Here is a 21,932-nt window from a genome sequence, read left to right as displayed (position 1 = left end):
CACATATCACTATGGTTTTCAGCTATCATGGGATCCTTGTTCAACTCTTGTTGGTTACCATGATGCCGTTTGGGCGTGTTGCCTTGATACTCGATGGTTTACTACAGGTTTTGCTGTTTATTTTGGTCGAAATTTAATTTTGTGGTATTCTAAGAAGCAAATCACCATCGCACGTTTCAACACTGAGGCAAAATACCAGACTCTTGCTTTTTTAGCAACCGAACTCTCCTAGACACTTCAACTATTACGCGAACTACATATTAAACTCCTCTCTCCTCCAAAACTGCTATGTGACTACAACAGTGCCATATTTATAACATCAAATCCTGTCACCAAATCTTACTCTAAGCAATCAATGTCGACTATCATTTTGTTAGGGAGCTTGCTACTCAATGGGTTCTCAGTTTGGCGTTTGTCCACCCTCAACCACCGTTAGTAGATGTTTTCACTAAAGGGGTTGTTAAACTACAGTTTCTATTGGATCGTGCAAAGTTATATATGTTTTCACATTTCACTATGTCAACTTTGAGGGAGAGTATTAGAGGAGAAACTGGAGACGATAACAGGATTCTTCACTTCTATAGTAATTTTTTAAATTTTGAGTACTAAATTTGTTATTCTTTTGTAACTTTTACAAATATGAATACCTCACAGCACTCAAAGCTTGAGGCGTTGTTGCGTTATCAGTCTCTCCCCAAGTAACCCCCTTCCCTGTTAGCTCTCACTACTAGTGGCGATCGCCCACCGTTCCCCCACAATTTTTCCGTCGCCGAAAGTTCGAAGCGTACGTAATACTGTATACTGCTCTCTGAGATCTCATTTTCCTGCCCATATCCGTCGTAAAACCCTAGAGAAATCTTCAATGATTGATAAAATCTTGCGTTTTGGACAGTGATCTGGAGATACAGAGAGAGAATGGGAGAACCACTGGAGAGGTTGGGATCAGAGGGAGCTGCAGGGCTGGAATCGAGCATGAAAGAGGAGCTTTGCATGGAGATCGATCCGCCGTTCCGGGAAAATGCTGCGACTGCTGAGGATTGGAGGAAGGCTTTGAACAGGGTGGTACCCGCCGTGGTTGTGCTGCGGACTACCGCTTGTCGAGCATTTGATACTGAAGCCGCAGGTGCGAGTTATGCCACTGGGTTTGTGATAGATAAGCGCCGCGGTCTCATCCTCACCAATCGCCATGTGGTTAAGCCTGGTAACTACTAGCTGCTCTTGCGAAGTATTTCCAATTAATTTGCCCCTATTTGGTTCCAAATTTAATTCTATTAAGCGGTTGAATTGAGCTCAGTGACTATGAATCCGGGATTCAGGAATTTTGTTTCTTTCTTCTTACCAACCAAAAGGCTTCTTGTAAATATTTAAATGTCTGTTTTGATTATTTGAACTTTTTAACTACTCTAATCTGTTCGATATGGTTTGCAGGAACTTTTAACTATTCTAAATATTTGAATGTCTGTTTTGATTATTTGAACTTTTAACTATTCTAATCTGTTCCATGTGGTTTGCAGGACCGGTAGTTGCAGAGGCTATGTTTGTGAATCGTGAAGAAATTCCTGTGTATCCTATATATAGGGATCCGGTGAGTTTCACTTGCTGGTTAATTTGTGTTCTTTGCTAATGTTATGCAATAGGCAAAACTAATGCAATATTTGAAATTTTATGGGTATGTCTTCCTATCTATTCTCCTTGAACATTTCCTTCTTTCTTAATACATGCGAAATGGGGTTTGCAGTAAATGAAAATATGATTTATCAACTTTTTTCCAATTGAAAATTAGGATAAATGGTTCAGAAATATAATATAAAATTAGATTAAGGACTTGGAGCTTAGAGAGGCTCACAATTCTGTATAAGAAAAGCAAAAAAGGAGAGGGGATTAGGTTACATCAGAACTAAGATGCTTACTAATTTGCCTTAATTTTGCATTTGGGCCTACTGGGCCAAAATTTGTGTCTATTGCAAAAGCAAAGTGTTTGGGCTAATAAAAGTATAGATTGAGCCATTTTCTTTAGAATCCAAGGTTTTAAATAGCGTTTTAAAAAGTGGTTGTGGGTAATGTAATGTAAAGGTAATGAGTGTAGCGGACATGGGAGTAGCAGATCTTACATAACGGGAAGTGGGTGTAACTGCCGTGAATTATTTTCAAGCACTCACAACCTTATGTATATTGATAGAATTACAAATTTTACATTTGTTTTAAACCGTTATTAACAAAAAAAAAAAAATTGTATATATATAATCTCATGCTTGATAATTTAATTAATAAAACAAAATTCATTATAGACTCTGCTAATCTATTAGACACATAAGACATACAAATAGTACAATAAACTAAATGAATTTTATTATTTTATTTGTTAAAGTAATAATTTTAGACTAACAAGTTATATTGTGTAACTATAACCTATGCTTTAACACTATAAAATATAATCATAAAATTTGCGATTAAATAGATAATATACTAACAACTTGAACAAGTTACAAAACTAGGGAAAAAAAAGAAGAAGATTGAAGCTGAAAATGTAGAAAAGAAATATCAAAGTGGTATCAAAATAATTTTTTTAGCAAAATAGTGTGCATATCAAATTATTAATTAATGCATCTCTTGTGAATATTAAAAGGATAATTTTTGTATCATCATCATCCTCATTATAATCCTCCCTTTCTCATAGTTCATTGAGAATAATTTATGAAAAAAGAAAATTAAAATGAGAAGATAAAGTAAAAAAGTAAATAAATAAATATTTTTTCACTGTAACAGTCCCGTTGCAGTTATTTAACAGTTGCTATGATGAATTTTATTATTTTATTTCTTAAAGTAATAATTTTAGAACAAGTTATATTGTGTAACTATAACCTATGCTTTCACACTATAAAATATAATCATAAAATTTGCAATTAAATAGATAATATACTAACAACTTGAACAAGTTAAAAACTAGGGAAAAAAAAGAAGAAGATTGAAGCTGAAAATGTAGAAAAGAAATATCAAAGTGTTATCAAAATAATTTTTTTAACAAAATAGTGTGCATATCAAATTATTAATTAATGCATCTCTTGTGAATATTAAAAGAATAATTTTTGTATCATCATCATCCTCATTATAATCCTCCCTTCCACATAGTTCGTTGAGAATAATTTATGAAAAAAGAAAATTAAAATGAGAAGATAAAATAAAAAAGTAAATAAATAAATAAATAAATATTTTTTCGCTGTAACAGTCTCGTCGCAGTTATGTAACAGTTGCTATGATCATTATGTAACAATAGCCATCTGTAACATCTGTTACGACTACAATTTTTCTTCTCACTAATTTGGCAAGGTGTAATAGTGTTGGGGACCCAAAAAATCATTACATAACAGTGTTACATAATGGTTGCGGCCACTATTTAAAACCATGTTAAAATCCTAAAGAGAAAAAATCTGTGTTATGTTCCTAAATATTGGTATGATCCTAAGTAGGGTCACAATCTTATGATCCTAACGATGCTTCTAGGATCCTATTTGATTTCAATTCTTTGCATGACTTGGATTGATTAGGCAAGTTTGTATAGTAAGACTGTAGGACTAGGATCGAGATTTTGATAACCATGGACGCAAAGGTTCCAAAAGTCTCTTAATGATACAATATTATAATTTCAAGACTTCCCCACCAATATTAGAGCATTGCCTCCTTTAATCTCCACCAACCCCCTCCCTCCATGGGGGGCAGGTCCATTGCATGGTTTTAAATTGCAGTAGCGGGTAGCATAATGTAACGGTAACGGGTGTAATGGGAAGTGGGAGTAGCGGACATTACATAACGGGAAGCGGGTGTAACAACCGTAAATTTTTTTGAAGCGCGCACAACCTTGTGCATATTGGCGTACTTGCATGTTTTAAGCTTTTAGCTCTTGTTAGAAAGAGTGTTAGTGTATTTTGGATCCTTTAGTTCGTGTAACTAAGTTATTTGGTAAGGGCAACAAGTTTACATTTGTTTTAAACCACCATTAATAGAAAAATTACGTGTGTGTGCGTATTTATACTTTTCATTGTTCTTATTTGTGATAAATTCTTATGTGTACTCAATTAATTAATAAAACAAAATACAATACACTCCATTAATCTATTAGACACATAAGACATACGAATAATACAAATATAAAATAACTAGAAAAGAAAAAAGGTTGAAGTTGAAAAATATAGAATATAAATATCACATTACTAATATTATCAAAATAAAATATTTTCTTAACAAGTTAGTATTTTCAAATTGTTAATTAATGCATCTCTTGTGAGTATTTAAAGAAATAGTAAATTTTGTATCATTGCCATCCTCATTATAATCTTTTCCCCCTCTTGCCATTAGGTATTTTGAGAATGATATATGAAAGAGAGGGAAAATGTGAGAAGAAAAAGTAAAAAATAAAATAATTTTTTGGTGTAACAGTCCTGTAGAGGTTATGTAACAGCCATAGCGGCCTTTACGTAACGGTCGTGGTTCGTAACGGCCACTACGGCCGTGATTTTTATTCCCACCGATTTCGCGGTGTGTAACGGTATTGGTAACCCAAAAAATTGTTACGTAACGGCGTTACGTAACGGTCGTGGCCTTTATTTAAAACCATGGTCCATTGAGAGGCTTCTTGTGCTTGGGCTATTCAGTGGGAGTAGCTCATTTCAACTTTTGAACCTAAGGCCTCCCATGATTACAATGATGGAGTGCCCTGCATGGCACGCACAAGTATTATTCAATTCGATTTTAGGATAAGAATGTAATTAAATTTTTTGATGATGTTCCCATATGTTGGAGTGCTCATTCCAATTATTGTTTTTTTCCGTTTTCTTTGATGGATTCCTTGTCCTCATACAATTTATCTTCCCTTCTTTCTATCCAATATAACTTTTTTTTTTAACTAAAAAAAATCTTATGATAATTAAAAAAAATCTTATGATATTCAAGATATTTTTTACTTGTTTCATTAATATTAAACACCAAAGCTTCCTTCCACCCCTGAAAGTGCTACTTGCCTTAACTTATATAAATGCTTGAATTTGTTGTAAAGTTAGAGACAGAGCAAAGAAGAAGAGAAAAAGAGAAGAAAGCTAGAGAAAAAGAAAAGAGGCAGCAATTTCCAGGAGCCTTACATACAACTCCCCGTCTGCCCTAATATATATATTAATAATAAAAAAAAAATTAAGGACTAAAGTAACACTAAACTTAATTGCTAAAATAACATATTCTCTTCTAACACCCCAGTCAAGTTGGAGGTGTATAAATATTACCTAATCTCAACTTGTTACAATCATAAGACAAGGCGGCTTTGTGGAAACATCGCCTAACTAATCACAGATTCCAAAAAGGGAGTCCTCATGACCTTCTTCAACACAGTATCCTTAACAAAATGACAGTTGACTTTAATGTGCGTTGTCCTGTCACGAAATACTGGATTGCTAATGATATAAATGGCAGCTTGATTATCACAAAACATATCTATTGGCTTTGTTACTAGGAATTCCATTTTCTGAGACAAGAGACTTCAGTCACATAGGCTCACTCACAGAATGAGCATTGTTTGTTATTAATCCAAAAGGTTTTAGGAGCTTATATAAAGGAGTTAGACCATGCTATCTCAAGTAGATGTCTACTTTTTCTTTCAAATGCTTTAATGTTGGTATGTATACATGATACTTGATGAATAATTCCTTTGGCCAAGCAAAAAAGTGAAGCTTATATGAACAAATTCTAGTGCATTGTTAGATCCAAAAATTTGAACACTAAATGATTCAAATAGTCAAGCTTGTCTTTTAACAAATAGATCCTGTTCATATGCAAAAGATCATCCACGAAGGACACAAAATATTGAGGACTACACAAGTTCTTGACTCTACATGGACCCCAAATTTTGATTTTTTAAGAGAAAACAATGATTCACCATAAGACTCAATTCTATATAGGAAAAATTTCCTAACATGCTTTCCCTATTGATATTGTTAGATTACCACTTTATCTAAAAGCTTAAGCTGTTCAATTGTGGGCCAACAATGTATATCAAGCTATAACATTCCCCCACATGTGCAGCCCGACAGCACATTGAGAGATAAACACACGAAATATCACCCATTATAGGGAATACAATAATTTTTTAAATGTCACACAATAAACGTGGGCAACAAGACTAGAACCTAGGACCTCCTGGTAACCAGCTCTAATACCATGTTAGATTACCACTTTACCTAAAAGCTTAAGCTGTTCGGTTGTGGGCCAACAATGTATATCAAGCTTTAACATACAAGAACTCTCAAAATGAGAAACATACTTGACCATTGGAAAAACTTCTTGTAAGTTTTGAAGGATGGATGACCCAAACAAATGGGCCATTGATAAACAAAACACGAGAAGTAGAAATTGAGGAAATGGTATGACAAGTACTAGATCTATCACCACCACCACCGTTGAAATGGTAAAATCCATCCTTCTAAAGCCCTCCATCAATCCTCTTTATTAGAAGAGAATATGTTCTTTTTAATAGTTAGGTTGCGTTAATGGGAGTATTTATGTCCCTCAAACTTATTATTATTGGTAATGTATAAGCAAGTAGACCTGAAGCTATACATAGTTTCTGGGAAACTACTAATCAACTTTTTCCTTTCCTTTTCCCTTCTTCTACTCTTCTCTTCTCTCCTCTATCTCTAACCATACAACATGGTATCAAAGATAGTTACCAAGAGGTCTTGGGTTCTAGTCTTGTTGGCCGCATTTATTGTGTGGTGTTTTAATATTATTGTATTCCCTATTATCTTGTGTTTATCTCTCCACGTGCTATTAGGCTGCACATGCATGGGATTGTTAAAGCTTGATATACATTGTTGGTCCGCAATCTAACAACTTAAACTTTTAGGTGAGTCCGGTTTGGTAAATCTAGTAATGTAGTCTTAGCATTTGGCTTTATCCAATGCTACTTTGATCATTTCGTTTGTGTCTGCAAAACGGAGACAAGTGTGGTACTTTTTAGTAGTTTATGTTGATGATATCATTATATCTAGTAGCGATCATAGTGGGATTGTAGATGTTAAGTAGTGGCTTCAAGCAAAATTTCAAATCAAGGACTTGGGTGTTCTAAGTTCTTTTCTGGTATTGAGATTGTATGGTGTAGGAAAGGGTTGAAACTATCTTAGTGAAAATATACGTTGGACTTGCTAAGTGAGGCTAGTTTGTTGGGAGCTAAACTAGTTGATACTCTTACAGATCCCAATGTGAAGTTGTCTAGGGATGTTTGATTGGACTTTGAAGATAAACATTGATATAAGAAGTTGGTTGGCAAGTTTATCTACTTGATTATCACTAGACCTGACATATCTTTTGTAGTGGGGGTGGTGTGTCAGTTTATGGACAATCCCAAACAATCACATCAGGATGTTGTTTGTAGGATTTAGTGGTATCTCGAAGGTTCTTTAGGCAAAGGAAAATAAATAAATGTAATAGAAATTGTGAGATTGTGGGATACTTTGATGCAGATTGGGATGGTTCTGTTGAAGATTGAAGGTCTACTATTGGATATTGTACATTTGTGGGAGGTAATATTTTACTTGGCGTAGCAAGAATCCAACTATTGTAGCCATGGTTTTTAATTGTGTTTTGCAAGTAACATCTTGTAATAGTCGTTGGTGTAGTAGGACACAAGAGGAGTGGACATTATGTTACAGGAAGCGGTCATAGTGGTCTTTTGAATTTTTTTTATGCAAGCACAGCCATGTCAAAATTGAAGAATAATGATGGCATCCTTTAAAAAATGATTTTTAAAGAATTTTGACTTGTTTTGTTCTACAACATGTTTTAATACACAATATGATTTTTATATTAATTTAAGTGCAGTGTTTACATAAAAAAGTTATACTCTTTATATTATCCACTACCTTAGTGACCAAAAAAAAAATAAAGAAATGTAATTGAAATCGACAACCAATTAATAAGAGACATAAGATGAATATTCATCAATATCAATATAATATTACAATACAAGTAGGGAGTTTAAGCCCATTGAACAAATTAATACAAAATAGATAGTAGTCTTCCTACATTGTATTTAGTAGTTACATATTATTTTGTATTTTTTAGAAAATCTAATTTTGAAATTTTAATATTCAAAATAACAATAACTGAGGATAGCAATTTTGGCCATTAGGGACTATGAAATTTAGGCCCATTACACAAATTAATTACTTAAACGATAAGCAGTATGAATCATAGTAAATTAGCAATTAAGTGTCAACTATTAAGAAGTTAAAATATTTTAAAAGTAAAAATACAGGTAATAAGTTAGCTAAGTAAATTTTAAGACTTAATTATCTAAAATTTTATATAAATTATCGTAAAAACATAATTATCTAAAATAGATAAAAATTAATCTTTGGTATTAGACTTCAGCTTTCAGTTGCTTAACTTGCTTAAGCAAATGAAAAAAGGAAAAGGGAGGGGGGTTGGGGGGTGTTTGTTGGGTTAAATAAATATACTTGCTGCCAGTGGATACTGGACAAAGCCATGAACTGTCGAAGAACAGCGGCCGCACTTGCAACAGCCAAAAAAAGGAGGATTTTGACCACCTCTTCAAACTTACTTTGGATCTACCCAAATCCCAAGCTTCCAATTTGATTTCCTACTTAGATTTACCCAAATCACTTCCAAGCAACAAAAAATTTCCTCTCAAATGGATAAAATATCTGCAAAAAGAAAGGGGAAGCACGCCCTCAACCTTTGGATGGCAATTTCAAGTACAAACTTCTATTTTTGCAGCTGTTTATCACTAGATGTAAGCTGGATGAGCTTGGGTAAAGGTAGAATTTTTGTTGTTGATAATAACGGATAAAGGGAGAAATGCAGTAGAGGGCAGAAAAATTGTAAAGAAACGAAGTATTTTTTTGAGTATAAAGGCTATAGGAAGGTGCATCTGGTGTAATGGGGCAACGGCCTGTTATAGCCTGTAACAGATGCATAATGCCTGTTCTGGCCAGTAACAAAAGCCTAACGTTGTGAATTTTCTCCACACTGCTATAGCGGTCCAAAATAGTATTGATGCCTTGATTTTCTGTTACATAATGACTGTTATGCTACATAGCAGGTAGCGTAACAGCCATTATTTAAAACCATGATGGTAGCAAGAGCTAGTGTTAAAGCGGAATATCAAGCTATGGCTCATACTATGAATGAGCTTATGTGGCTGAAGTTTCTTATGTCAGAGATGGGATTCTTGGTAAGGAAGCCAATAGATGTGTTTTTGTGATAGTCGAACTGCCATTTATATTGCTAGCAATCCAGTGTTTTCTTGGGAGGACAAAGCACATAGAAGTTGACTGTCTTTTTGTGAGGGATGTTGTGTTGAAGAAGGTCATGAGGACTCCCTTTGTGAATTTGTCAATCAGTTTTCGATGTTTTTACGAAGCCTTTATTTAAGCCCACCTTGTCTAATGTTTGTTACAAACCAGGGGTTAGGTAATATTTATACAACTCCCTTAGCTTGAGGGGGAGTGTTAGAAGAGAATGTTATTTTAATAATTAGCTTGTATTAATTGGGTATTTTTGCCCTTTAGACTTTATTATTAATAATATATAAGAGGGCAGGCCTGGAGCTGTACATGGACTCCAGGAAAATGCTGCTCAGTTTTTTCCTCCCGGTTTTTCTCTTCTCCTCTTCTCTTTTATCCTTCTCTTCTTCTCTCCTCCATCACTAACTTTACAACACTATTCTTTATCTGGAGATCTTGAATAACACAATAAGAAGGAAAGAAGGTCATAAAACAGTTCTGAGATTTTGTTAATTTTTTTTACAGCAAAAGAAGGTTTCATTAATAAGAAAATAATTTACAAGAGGGAGAATAAGACATCTCCTGAGAAAGATCTGGGACAAACCAGAAATAAACAGCTAAGAACAATGAAGAATGAAAAGGTCAACAAGTAATCATGTTCCTCCAATCTTAGTGACTACTAAAAGCTAGCTCCTCTGAGAAATCCAAAACTGACACACTATGTAGGTCAAATACTGAGTCTTATTCCACACTAGCACCCAATTTTATTTTTTCCCAGAAAAAAATCCATGCATTATGTTCCAATCATATTCCCCATTACTGCTGTCCTATCTTTCCTTCTTCCAAAGCTTGCAAAGGAAGAAGTGGCTAGTGAGACTTCGAACAAAGGGCATACCCAACTCTCGCCCATAATGCCAAAAAGCTGGTTCCAAATTCTCCGAGCAAATTCAAAATGCTAAAGAAGATGAGAAGCTGTCTTGAAGTTCTTATAACAGAGCACATGTACATCTGGAGAGAGAGCCTTTGAAGGCCTCCTATTTTGCAGCGAGTTATTAGTATTTATTTATAAGCACAACCAACCAAGTGAAGGCCTCAATTTTGGGCAGAGTGGCCATGTGCACTTGACATAGATGACAATACATCTCTCTATCTTCAAGAGATCTCCTGAACTGGAGATTCTAGGAAACCAAAGGACTGGTCAAATCACCCTCAAAGAAAGATATGGCTCTATTAAGAACTCAAAATGAAATAAACGAGGGAAAGAAGTGGAAAAAGAAGCATTCTCAAGCCATGGTTCTTTCCAAAAATGGGTTCATGAACTCCTCCTTATCAAGTTTAGTGTGAGGATAAATCTGGGGAATGGGCCTCCACGAACTCCATGAAGAACATCGTAAATTAGCATGGGTATCCCACCCATTCCCATCTAACCCAAGCTTACTTCTATTACTCAATGCCAAAGGGAAGAATCTTGTAGAGGGAATCTCCATAACCAATTAGTTAAAAGAGCAGTGTTTTTAAACACCAACTTAGCAAGACCCAGCCCCCCTCCTTTTTAGACCTACAAACCTATTCCCATCTCACTAAGTGGTCCCTATGGCCCCCTGCACCAAACCACAAAAAGTCTTTCATAATTCTCTTAATCTTGCTAGCAATCCCCATTGGAATCCTAAAAACAAATTAGAAATACAATGAAATGGTAGAAAGAAAATCCTAAACTAGAGTCATTCTTCCCTCTAAGAGAGAAAGCTAGAAAGAAAATCCTAAACTGGAGTTATTCTTCCCTCAAGAGAGAAAACCATATAGTAGTTAATTGACTAATTTTGATAACAGGTTCAAGGGAAATTTAGGCACATATAATATAGAAGAAAGTGGCATAGAAGCAAATAAAAGAATATTGCCACAACTAGAAAACCTTAGATTGTAAAGTATTGGGCTTCAAGGACTGAAATAAATTAAGACTACCTGTTATATGGGATGAGGCACCAGAATCGTTAACCCAAGGTGAAGAGGATGAGGCAAGAAGACCAGCTAATTTGAATGGGCCAAACAAGCATTAGATGTAGAGGATTCAACTTGGAGTAATTGAAACATGCAGATAAGATTGTTATACTTTTCTTGGGACATGGTAGATGATGTACTCAAACTCCCCAGTAGAGTGGCCATGTCACTGAAGTTTCGACAGTGGAATCACCATAGGCAAGACTTATTGGCCCAAATTGGTTTCCATGGAGATCCCAAAAGTGATAAACAATATGGTTTTCCTTGCCACATGTTCGCAAATGCAAGAATTGCCACGATGAACTCCTTGTCCCAGGAGGCTGGTACACGCCCTCCACCACAACTTCTTTTCAAACCCTGTCCATCCAACACTTCCCTGGCCATGGGCGGAGGCAGTGCTGACCATGGTTGAATCATCACTAGAAGAAGCTTGAGTAGAAGATTAAGAGGCATTGTCGATCTCTTGAATTCTAGCATATGCTTCATTCTTGGGTGGTATAGGTTCATGGGCAAAAATCTTATTGTAGATGGGTTGAAGCTTAGGGCTTAAACTTGGCAGTCAAAAACTCTGCACTTTGCCTCTTAACCTTCTCAACGTCGGAGCTGATTTGGTAATGGATGTTGAGTTCTTGCCACATATCCTTCAAAGCACTATTATACTGACTATGGATCTACCTTCTTGGTCAAACTTGAAAAACTTATCATATAGGTCAAAAACAAGAGTTTGATTTTTATCTTATGAAACATCATGGAGATCATCCAATATGGCCTTTGCTGTTCTATGAAACATCATGTTCGCAGCAATTCATGGTTCCATGCCATACCATAACCGCACAAGCAATATTTCATTGTCTTTTATCCAATCTTCATAGTCCTTGGAGTCCAGAGTCAAGGAGAATGCAACAAATACTTGGACTTCCCTTTATTATACACACACATTGCTTGAGACCACAAAAGGTAGCTGGAGGATCCAACCAATTTGATGACATCTCTATGTCAATAGCATCAGCCAAAGCTCTCTCTTTGGAGGCCATCTAAACCACTCCTTATACAATACAATCAGCCACACCAACATTGGGAATGAATAACACAGCAGCTATGTAGAATCAGGCAGCACACAGAGGCACAGAGCTTTAGAACTTCAAAGATCCAGAACTTCAAGAGGCAAACTTCAAGAGGCAGCTCTGACCACAAAACTGAAGTTACAATCCTATGAGGAATTACTTGACTGTGCAGAGAAATGCCGATCACAAGAAGCACCACAGGCACTTAACAAAAACATGGCAGTGCACAGCTGCAGGCGTTATTGCTGGAAGCAACTAGAAGCAAATGTAGGCAATGACAGGAAATAAAGTCATTGAACACCAAATGAAACCACTGGTAACTGATACCAGATTGCAAGAGAAGCAAGCAATCATGCACACACAGCATTAAAACAGTATCATCATGCAACGACCAGCCACTGAACAGCAGAACAGCACCAGCAGTATACCTGAAACAGAGTATATTTGCTTCACATCCGCAAACCACTACAAACACATGCAGCATCCTTGGTCCTGCATAGCAAAACCAAGATGGAAAGTATCACCAAACGACTCTCAAACCAAGCAGAAAATTAGATTTGAGAACTAATAAGGGGAAGATAAGAAACAAAAACTAAAAAGCAGCTAAGATAAATCAGATTTAGAGGAGATTAGTGCTTTGATACCATATTATATAATTAGAGATGGAGCAGAGAAGAAGTGGAGAAGAGAAAGAGAAGAAAAGAAGAAAGAAGAAAAAGAGAGGCAGCAGTTTCCTCAAGCTTTATGTACAGTCTAGATCTGCCCTCCTTTAAAAAAGAATTAATAGCAAAAAGAACCCCGCTTACACAACCTAGTTATGAAAATTACACTCTCTTTTACAAAGTCCTGAGCAACATTTTATCATGATGTTGCAGGAACTGCAACAAGGCGGCAACTAACCAATTTGATCTGGTGATTGACTAATAAGTAGTGAAAAATAAACCCTTTTAAAGATCTAATCTTTCCACCTTGTCAGAAAGCTCTAATGTTTCTCTCCTGCCAAATAGGTCATATAGTAGCACAAGGAACTGTATCCCAAAATTTGCTTTGCTATCACATCATTGCCCTCTGCATGTGTTCAGCTCATCCATGGTTGAGCTGGCTTGCGGGCACAATATGCCGACAAAGCCTATACCAACTTAGAAAGATACCTAGTAAAAGGTCTAGGCAGAAGGAGCTAATTAGTTGATCCCTCTGACTTCTTGCAGAGGTTGCAGCTATTTGCCAGTATCTGCAACAAAAAGCCCCTAAAATGGAGAGACTAAATGAACAACTGAAAACCCTAGAATACCTATGGAAGAATTAAAACTAACTGCGCAAAACTGGCAGAAAGGACACTTGGAAACTGTAATACAGCTCAACAGGAGAGTTAGGGTACCCTGGAAAAAAAAAGGCAATAACTGTAAACAAGTAAAAAGAGTGATTGAATTCATTTGGTATCTGAGCAAGAACAAGTACTTAATCTGCCCTAGAATTCTTTATGTGGAGGAATTTTGTCAGGTTGCTGACCATAATGTCTGGTAATCAGGACTTGTACCATGACTTTCGTGATCGTTGAACATTTAGATTTGCAATTAAGTCCTAAGAATTTTTCAATTCCTCTAAAACATTGCTAGAGAAAGGATAGCTAAAGAATAAATGATCCCTAGTACTCATATGAAAAAGCTTCTCCATAGTATGCAATCTATCCTTGCTGCTATCATAGAACAAAATTGTCTTGCACAGCACATCCCACCAAATGAAATGAGCCCAATTAACGTTATCACCATGGCTCCTAATGAGGCCACCAAAGCAATGTTGTAGTACTTTGGATTGGCATTTAACTTACTTGGGGCTTCCTCTAGGTGGCAATCCTAACCTTGCTTTTTGAGAACCAGTGGTGGAGAGAGTGGCAGGGGGCGGGCCTTGGATCAATGGTAAGATTGCTCCTCTATGACCGGTTGTTCTCGAGTTTGAGTCCAAGGAAACAGTCTCTCTGCATAAAAACAGGGGTAAGGCTGCATACACTGTGACAACCCTCCCCCTATCCTTGCAAAGTGGGGATCCTTTTGGCCCAGGGATGCCCTTTTTCGGTGGAGAGAGTGGGTAGTAGATTGGAAGAGGACTTACTGATCTCTATTACTCTTATTAGTGCTGTTCTTTCCAGCATTCCCATATATTTTCTCTCATTTTAGAATTCCAATAGGGGTGGGTCTAACCTTGGAGAAAATTGCAAGAGATTTCTTGTGGTCAGGTGTTGGGGATGAGGAGAGAGATCATTTTATTTTGTGGGAGAAGGTGAGAAGACCTAAGTCGTAAGGGGGTTTGGGCCTTGGGAATTTGTTGTCTAATCCTTAGTGGGTAAATGGCTTTGGAGATTCCCTCTGGAGGTTGACTTTTATGGCACATGGTTAGTAAAAGCAAGTATGGTGTGCATGGGAATGGTTGGGATACTAGGGGTAGTGGTATGTGTTCTTATGCTAGACCTTGGAATTTATTTCTTAGGTAGCTTAGTTCTTTGTTCCTCTTACCTATTATCATATTGGGATTGGGAGTCATATTCGATTCTGGGAAGATGTTTGGGTGGGTGAGGTGCCTCTGGAATATCTGTTCCCTCATCTTTCTGGGTTGTCTCTCGCATAATGCTTTGATCAATGCTTTTTATTTGTTCAAAGTGAAGGAGGGGGGGGGGGGGGGGGGGAGGGGGGAATCGCTTTCTTAGGATTTTCATTTCTTTGGAAATATCAAAGAGCGAGGGTTTGAGAATATGGATTTTTTGTTGAATATGTTGAATTCTTTTGTTCCTTGAATGGATGGTGATTCAAGGATTTGGATTTAGGATTCTTTTTGTTATTTTGCACTTCATCTTTTTTTTGTGCAGTTGCTGGAAGGGCCAAATCTGTCTGTTTCCTCTTGTACCAATTTATTTGAAGGTTCAGGTTCCTTATAAGATCAGGGATTTTATGTGGACTCTTACTCTCAATAGACTTAATTCCAATGATTTGTTGCAACTAAGGAGATCTTACAAGGCCATTAGTCAGAATATTTGTGATTTGTGTTATGTGTTTGGAAGCCAGCGAGACTAGTGATCATTTATTTCTACATTGCAGGGTGGGTAGGCAGCTTTGGGTTTTTCTTCTCTTGGTCTTTGAGGAGGCCTTGGTGCTTCCCATGACGGTGGATGTTTTCCTAACAGTACGGTGCAATGGTTTTGGAAAGAGTAGGAAAGGAAATTTTGTAGAGATGTTTTAAATTTTCTGGGCATTGTGGATTGAAAGGAATGCAAGGATCTTCAATGGCAAATTAAATTCTGTGCATTTCCTTTTGGATAGAGTCACTTTCAGGGCTTCATTTTGGGCTCATTCGTTTGGGTGTTTTTTTTTCCCGAGGAATGCAAAGGGATAAGAGAGGAGCTTTGATGTAATGTTTACATTTATTTTGTTTTTTTGCTTTGTTTAGAAGGATTTCTTACCCTCCTTTTGCTATAATTCCTTATCCTTTTCTTTAATATATCTTATTTTTTTTATAAAAAATACTTAAACGTTAAGGGCTCATTTAGTTGTGGAAAACTATTTTCATTTTCCATTATTTTTTTTCCAAAAAATTATTTAAAAAATTGGCTAATTTTTCATTTTTACAATATTTGTCTGAAATAAATGAACTAGAATAAAATGGTTTGGTACTATTTGTTTGTGGAAATAGTATTCTTTTCCTTTAAAATTTTTTTTATATAATTACAAGAATGCCACATTGTTTTACAATTTTTCAAATGTTTATAAAAAAAGTTGGAAAGCATCTTTTTTATTATTTTCTAGATTTCTAATTCTTACTTTGCGTATGGGAGCATGAAATTCGGATCTTGGACTTTAATTTGTGTGGATTATGTAAAGAGCTTATTCTAAGTCGACACAAATCCAAATTCAAGCCCCAAAATCCATGATCCCAAATATTACCTTATATAATTTTTGGAAAATTGAAAAACAAGTTGTCTTTTTTGTAATCATTTTGAAATCTAGAAATAAAAAAATAAAATTGTTTTGCACATTTAATTAACTCTTTTGTTTCTACCTTTTTAATAGAACCTTGAAAAAGAAAAACTAAAAAATAAGCTAAAATTTTTATAATTCTTTAGAAAACTAAAAAATGGAAACGGGGAAATGCTTTCCATAACTAGTGGGCCCTAAAATTTATAAAAAAAATGCCTTTTCTCCCTTTTGAGGACAAATTTTTTTTAAAAAAGTTCCATGACAGTCCAATTCTCCCAATCTCAAGTTTGAAGATATTTCATCAAAGTAAAGGTTTTGAAAATTTAATATAGTTCAAAATTATTCAAGTTAAAATACAATGAAAAGCTATTTATAAAAGAGGTCCTTAAGGCCTTTTATTCTTCCTTCAGGTGGGTTTTTTTTTAGGGGGGGGGGGGAGAGGGTGTATTTGGCTCAATTATGCTTTTATTTAAAAATATTTTGGGCACATAGACTTGTTGAAGAATAATTTGTTTTGCTACTTCACTTGCTTTAGAAGTTTATAACTACTGTTGTTTCTTTTTATTAGCGAGTGCTTGCAGGCATGGGACATGATACATTTTTGTACATTGTTAGATAAGTTTCGGCCGGCCGTACCTAGTGAGACTTAAGGCTTGGTTTATTGTTGTTGTTGTTGTTGTCAGATTAGTTTTTGTTTACATGTTTAAATTCTTAAACAAGCAATAATGAATGTGCTCTTTCTAGGTTCATGATTTTGGATTTTTTCGTTATGATCCTGATGCAATACAATTTCTGAGTTATGAGGAGATACCTCTTGCCCCTGAGGCTGCTTGCGTTGGACTAGAAATCAGGGTGGTCGGTAATGATAGCGGGGAAAAGGTAACGACATCATATTGTATTTGCACTTCACTTTGTGTGCCTCTGGATGCTGCTAAGATTCATAAAATTCTGCATTTTGATTGTTTATAGACGAGTAATCTTTTCTATGATTTAGCTTTTGCATGCTTTTTTTGAATGGTGCTAGTTATCATTATCAGGTATGCTAGAGCTATTGGCGGTTTTAATTTTTTTTTTTTGCACTAAGAATCAATGGATTTTTTAACAAATAAAGAAAATTCAAAAAAATAATATTCTTTTTACTGATAAAAAAAAAAGTTCAAAAAAGAGAATAGGTACTTGTTTTTTCTCAAGAAGAAGTAAAAGTTGGTAGAGTTTCTCTCTGTTTTTTTTTTTTGGGTAGACAAAAAATTGCTGCTGTGAACAATATTCCTATTTGCTCATGGAATGGCATGGATTTCGTTTGTTCCTTATTGTGGGTGTTTCTTGGTGGCTAGTGGTTGCTTTAAGACTGATTTTTTGTTATATGATTTGGCATTCCATGGTCAAGTACTCTCTTGTTGATTTAAATATGAATTTACAGGTCTCTATTCTAGCTGGTACACTTGCTCGTTTGGATAGAGATGCTCCTCATTATAAGAAGTATGTATACTTTTATTTTATTTTATTTTATTTTATTTTTTTTGTGGTTTTTAATAGGTGAATACTTCTATCATGACTATTTTTTTTTTCATAAACAAAGAAATTTATTAGAGAAGAAGAAGAAAATTTGGGCATTCACCAAAAGGTAGGCATAATCGAGCAATGCCATAAGCTTTTCTCTCTTTATCCTTCCCGAGCCCCTAAACATCAAAACTTCAAAATACAATACCCCTCAAAAAAGGAAGAACAAACCCAGTTCTCTCCAAGAATACCAAACAATAGTAGAAGAAGAAGAAGAAGAATAAGTATGCATCAAAAGATAGACATAATCGAGCAATGCCAGAAGGCCTCTCTCCTTTTTGTTCCCGAACCCCTAAACATCAAAAGTTCAAAATACAAAATCCCTCGAAATAGGAAGAACAAACCTAGTTCTCTCCAAGAATATGAAACAATTTGCTCTGGAGTTTCCAAGACAAGTGACCATGTAAGAACAAATGCGAACAACTCTCCCCACCCTTAAAACATAGGACACATACATTGGGGATTGGGCAATAAAGACTTACTAGGTCTTTGTTTCTGAAGGAAGTCATTAGCATTAATTTTCTTAGTATCACTATCCACATAATGGCCATAATTTTTGAAGGAACTTTAGCAGTCATTTGGTATCATTGTCAAATGTTATGAAACTAGAAATAAAAATTAAAAACTAGAAACAAAAACTACAATTGAAAACCAATGACCTGTTTGGTTTATATTTCTAAAAATAAAAAAAATAAAAAAATTGATTGAACAAATTCTTATTTTTGTCTTTGAATCAAGTAGCAATTTTAAAAATATGATTAAAAATTTATAATAATAAAATTACAGAATAATACAAATTAAAATACCATAATAAAAATTGTTGTAATATGTGGCTCATATGTTGAGTGGAATGCATGTACAAAGAGAAAACATGGTAGAAAATAGGAATGCTGACTTGTAGGAGGAAACCGTTGAGGGTTTCCCTGAAACTGAAGACTGTTTTTTCAGGATGTGAAGAAATAGTCGACTGTTTTGGTCCTGTTACATCGATTGTTTGGTCTCGGCTTTAAACTGTCGACGGTATGTCTGAAACCGTCGACGGTTTTGCTCGATTACTCAGCATTGGTTTTCAAATTTTGAGTTGGGAAGTTGGATAGGTTGGGTTTCGAGGGGAAAACCTCCGGGAGGTTATGTATACATTTTGTATGATGTAACTTTGTGTCTTTGGACACAAGATGGTAAAAATTCATTGCCGTTTGCTCCCGTGGCTGTAGGCATTGCCGATCCACGTAATTGTTCGTGTCATTGTTTTATTGCTTTCATTATAATCTGGGTGATTGTGTTTTCTATATATTTCACTGTTAAGTGCTGCATTGTGAGATTGTTTCCGCTGCGCATTGGTTTGCACAACAAAAACAAAAATTATTCTAGCAATTTTCATTTTCTGAAAATTTATGGAGATTTTTATTTTAATTATATTTTAAATTCATATGATCATTTGTTTTATTTCAATTAAGAAGTATGCATAAATTGAATGATTTAATCCAAAAAAGTTAATTTGGATATCATAATATTCTACGAATAGGTTGCAAAAACAACTGAAAAGCATAAAATTTGGTTTTCAGTTTGTTGGCAAACAGTCGAAAACCGAAAACGTAAACTAGTGACTCTCATGCAAAATGATTTCCCCTCTCTCTCTCTCTCTCTCTCACAAATCTCCCTAGGGTTTCGAATGTAGCCAGCGTTGTTTCGATGCTGCCTGAGCAATGCTCCAACGCTAACACTAGTTCGCAATGGTTTTCTCCCATGAAAAAAAATTCCTTTTTTCTGTCATATTGGTGTCCTGCTCTGGCATGGTGCTGGTAGGTTTCAATGGTGGGGGTTCATTTAGTTCAGATTGAAGGATTCCCTTCGATCTGAGATTGGATAAAGTGGGTAAGGTGGTAGCTCTGTTCATTCTTGAGAAGAATCAGCTACACAATCAGCTGCTGCAACATGGTTCTTGCAGGGATTTCCATCCCTTGATGGAAGGTTAAGCAAGGGTGTTTGAAGATCTCAGGTAGGTTTTGCTGAATATTGAATGGTGATACGTGCGACAAAGGCAGGTAAGTTCTTGGAATGAGGGCATGGTTGTAGAGGCAAAAGATACTTTATATTTGTTCTTGAAGGATCCAAAAGCGATGGGTGGCTTCGATTTGGGAAAGAATTTAGTGCTCTGGTAAGCTCTCTTCATCCTGCCACTAGTGGTGTAGGGAGTAATGATATCTTTAAGAATCATTCATGGAGTTAGGTAGTTTCAGGTAATAGAGTTGATGCTGGTGCCCATGCGGTTTCTAAGGCTAAGCCGGAGGAGGTGTGTGTTTGTTGTGTGTGGGGAGATGCAAGAGTAGCTGAGTTCAGAGGTGGCTAAGGGCTTGAGTATTCTGACAAGGATTCTGACTGAGGGGCTGAGTCTAGAGGCGGCTAGGGCTGCTTGCTTGGACAAAGGAGTGATGAAGATTATGGTAGAGGAAGAGGAGGATAAAAGTGTGGGTTGGGTCAATTAGTTATTGTATTGGACTTGGGCAAGTTAATGGAAAAAGGAGGATCCTCATTTTTATATAAAATGGGCTTATTATTTGAACATGCTCATTGTGTTCAGGGCCCAATTTTGGATGCCCATCAAAAAGGAAAGGGTGATTGGGCCGATTATAGTGAGCATGTCCAACACTCAAGACCCAATACGGTAGTGGAGGATATAAGGATGAAGGATATTCATCCATATGTAAACGAAGGTCAACATCTCTATCCCCCAAGATTAATGTGGAACAGATCATATCGTGGAGCAATTACAGGATGTTGATAGCTCGGTTTTGGAAGAGTCTCTTGACGATAAAGAGGAAATAATTAAAAGTAGTGGTTGAAGATTTTGGTTTTGCAGAGGGGCAAGAGGGTGCTGCAGTAAAAGTTTGCAATGGTGATGGTTTTTTGGGAAGGAAATTTGATGCTTAGACCTTAAGGTAGAGGAATCTAAGGGTCCCAAGGTTCATATTCGTCGGAAGATTGTGTTGATGTGTGTGGAAATGAAAAAAATTGTCCAAAGAAAAGAGAAAGCACTCTGACGGAGTTGTTCCAAATATTTTAAAGAGGAATTTAAAAGGAGAGTTAAGTATTCTGGAAGACGTATATGCTAACAAGATGCGCAATTCCTATGATGGGGTTAGCAAAAGAAAGGAGGTTACAACTCTTTTTTTTTTTTAGGGGGGGGGGGGGGTGTTTATCAGATGATGAAAGTGACGGTCTTAGTGAGTTTGATTGCAGTGGGGGTTTACTGTAGGATGAAATTAGGGAGCAATATGGTTATGTTTCTGATTCAGTGACATTCTAGGGGATTTATACTATGTATATCCATCCCCTTTGGAAGGTTTGAACGGGGTTTCCATAGTTGATAGCTATGGTTTGGTTAATTATTTATTGTGCAAGGACGAAATTTTACCAACACTCGTGCAGGAGATTTCAAGGAAGGATTTAAATGTTCAGGATCTTATGGATAAACTGGATTTAAAGTTTTGTGATCCTGGAGGAAATGAAGTGCGTTTTGATGGGTGTAAAAACAGAGCTAAAAAGGGTGAAAGGGAGTTAGCAATAATTTGAAGTATTTTATGAATTATGAAGGAAAAGGATTGAAAAGGGGGTTCCTTGGTATTTGTTAATTTGTCGTCTTTTTATTTTATTTAATTTTATTTTTACGGAGTGGATTTATTATCCTCTTTCGTTGTAATTTCTCTTTCTGTATATAATATAACTTCTTTTATTATCCCCCCATGAAAAAAAGCTAGCAGCATAAAAAAACACACTTTCATAATTTGTTTCTTCACTACATAGAAATGAAACAGAAAACAAGAAAAATGAAAGATTGAAGGGCCAAAGAAGTAGCATTGTCATTATGAATCAAATGAGAGAAGGAATTGCAAGAAAATTCCTTAGAAGATTCTAAAGCCTGAACTCTTTTTCCATTCCCCAACTAAAGTCGTAAAGAATAAGCACATTTATCAAAGGGGCAAGCTTGTGGGTCTCTCACCTCACAAAATGAAAATCTTAGAACACCTACTCTTGTGAGAGAAAGAAACAGAGATGGG

General features: G+C 35.8%; 1 protein-coding gene across 1 annotated transcript in view; it reads left to right on the top strand.

The window, feature by feature from the left end:
• Positions 1-557: 557 nt before the first annotated feature.
• LOC131159614 (protease Do-like 7) overlaps positions 558-21,932 on the top strand; it is a 113,846-nt gene continuing 92,471 nt past the window's right edge. Inside the window, exons 1-5 of the mRNA XM_058114649.1 lie at positions 558-784; positions 893-1,201; positions 1,515-1,585; positions 17,059-17,193; positions 17,735-17,793. Of these exons, the coding sequence (XP_057970632.1) occupies positions 916-1,201; positions 1,515-1,585; positions 17,059-17,193; positions 17,735-17,793 (551 nt within the window). The 5' untranslated portion in view covers positions 558-784; positions 893-915. The remainder of the gene's footprint in view (positions 785-892; positions 1,202-1,514; positions 1,586-17,058; positions 17,194-17,734; positions 17,794-21,932) is intronic.

Source organism: Malania oleifera, chromosome 7, assembly GCF_029873635.1.
Source record: "Malania oleifera isolate guangnan ecotype guangnan chromosome 7, ASM2987363v1, whole genome shotgun sequence".
In the NCBI taxonomy this organism is placed as follows: Eukaryota; Viridiplantae; Streptophyta; class Magnoliopsida; order Santalales; family Ximeniaceae; genus Malania; species Malania oleifera.
Note: the sequence above shows the minus strand (reverse complement) of the source record. Positions and strands in the feature narration are given on the sequence as shown.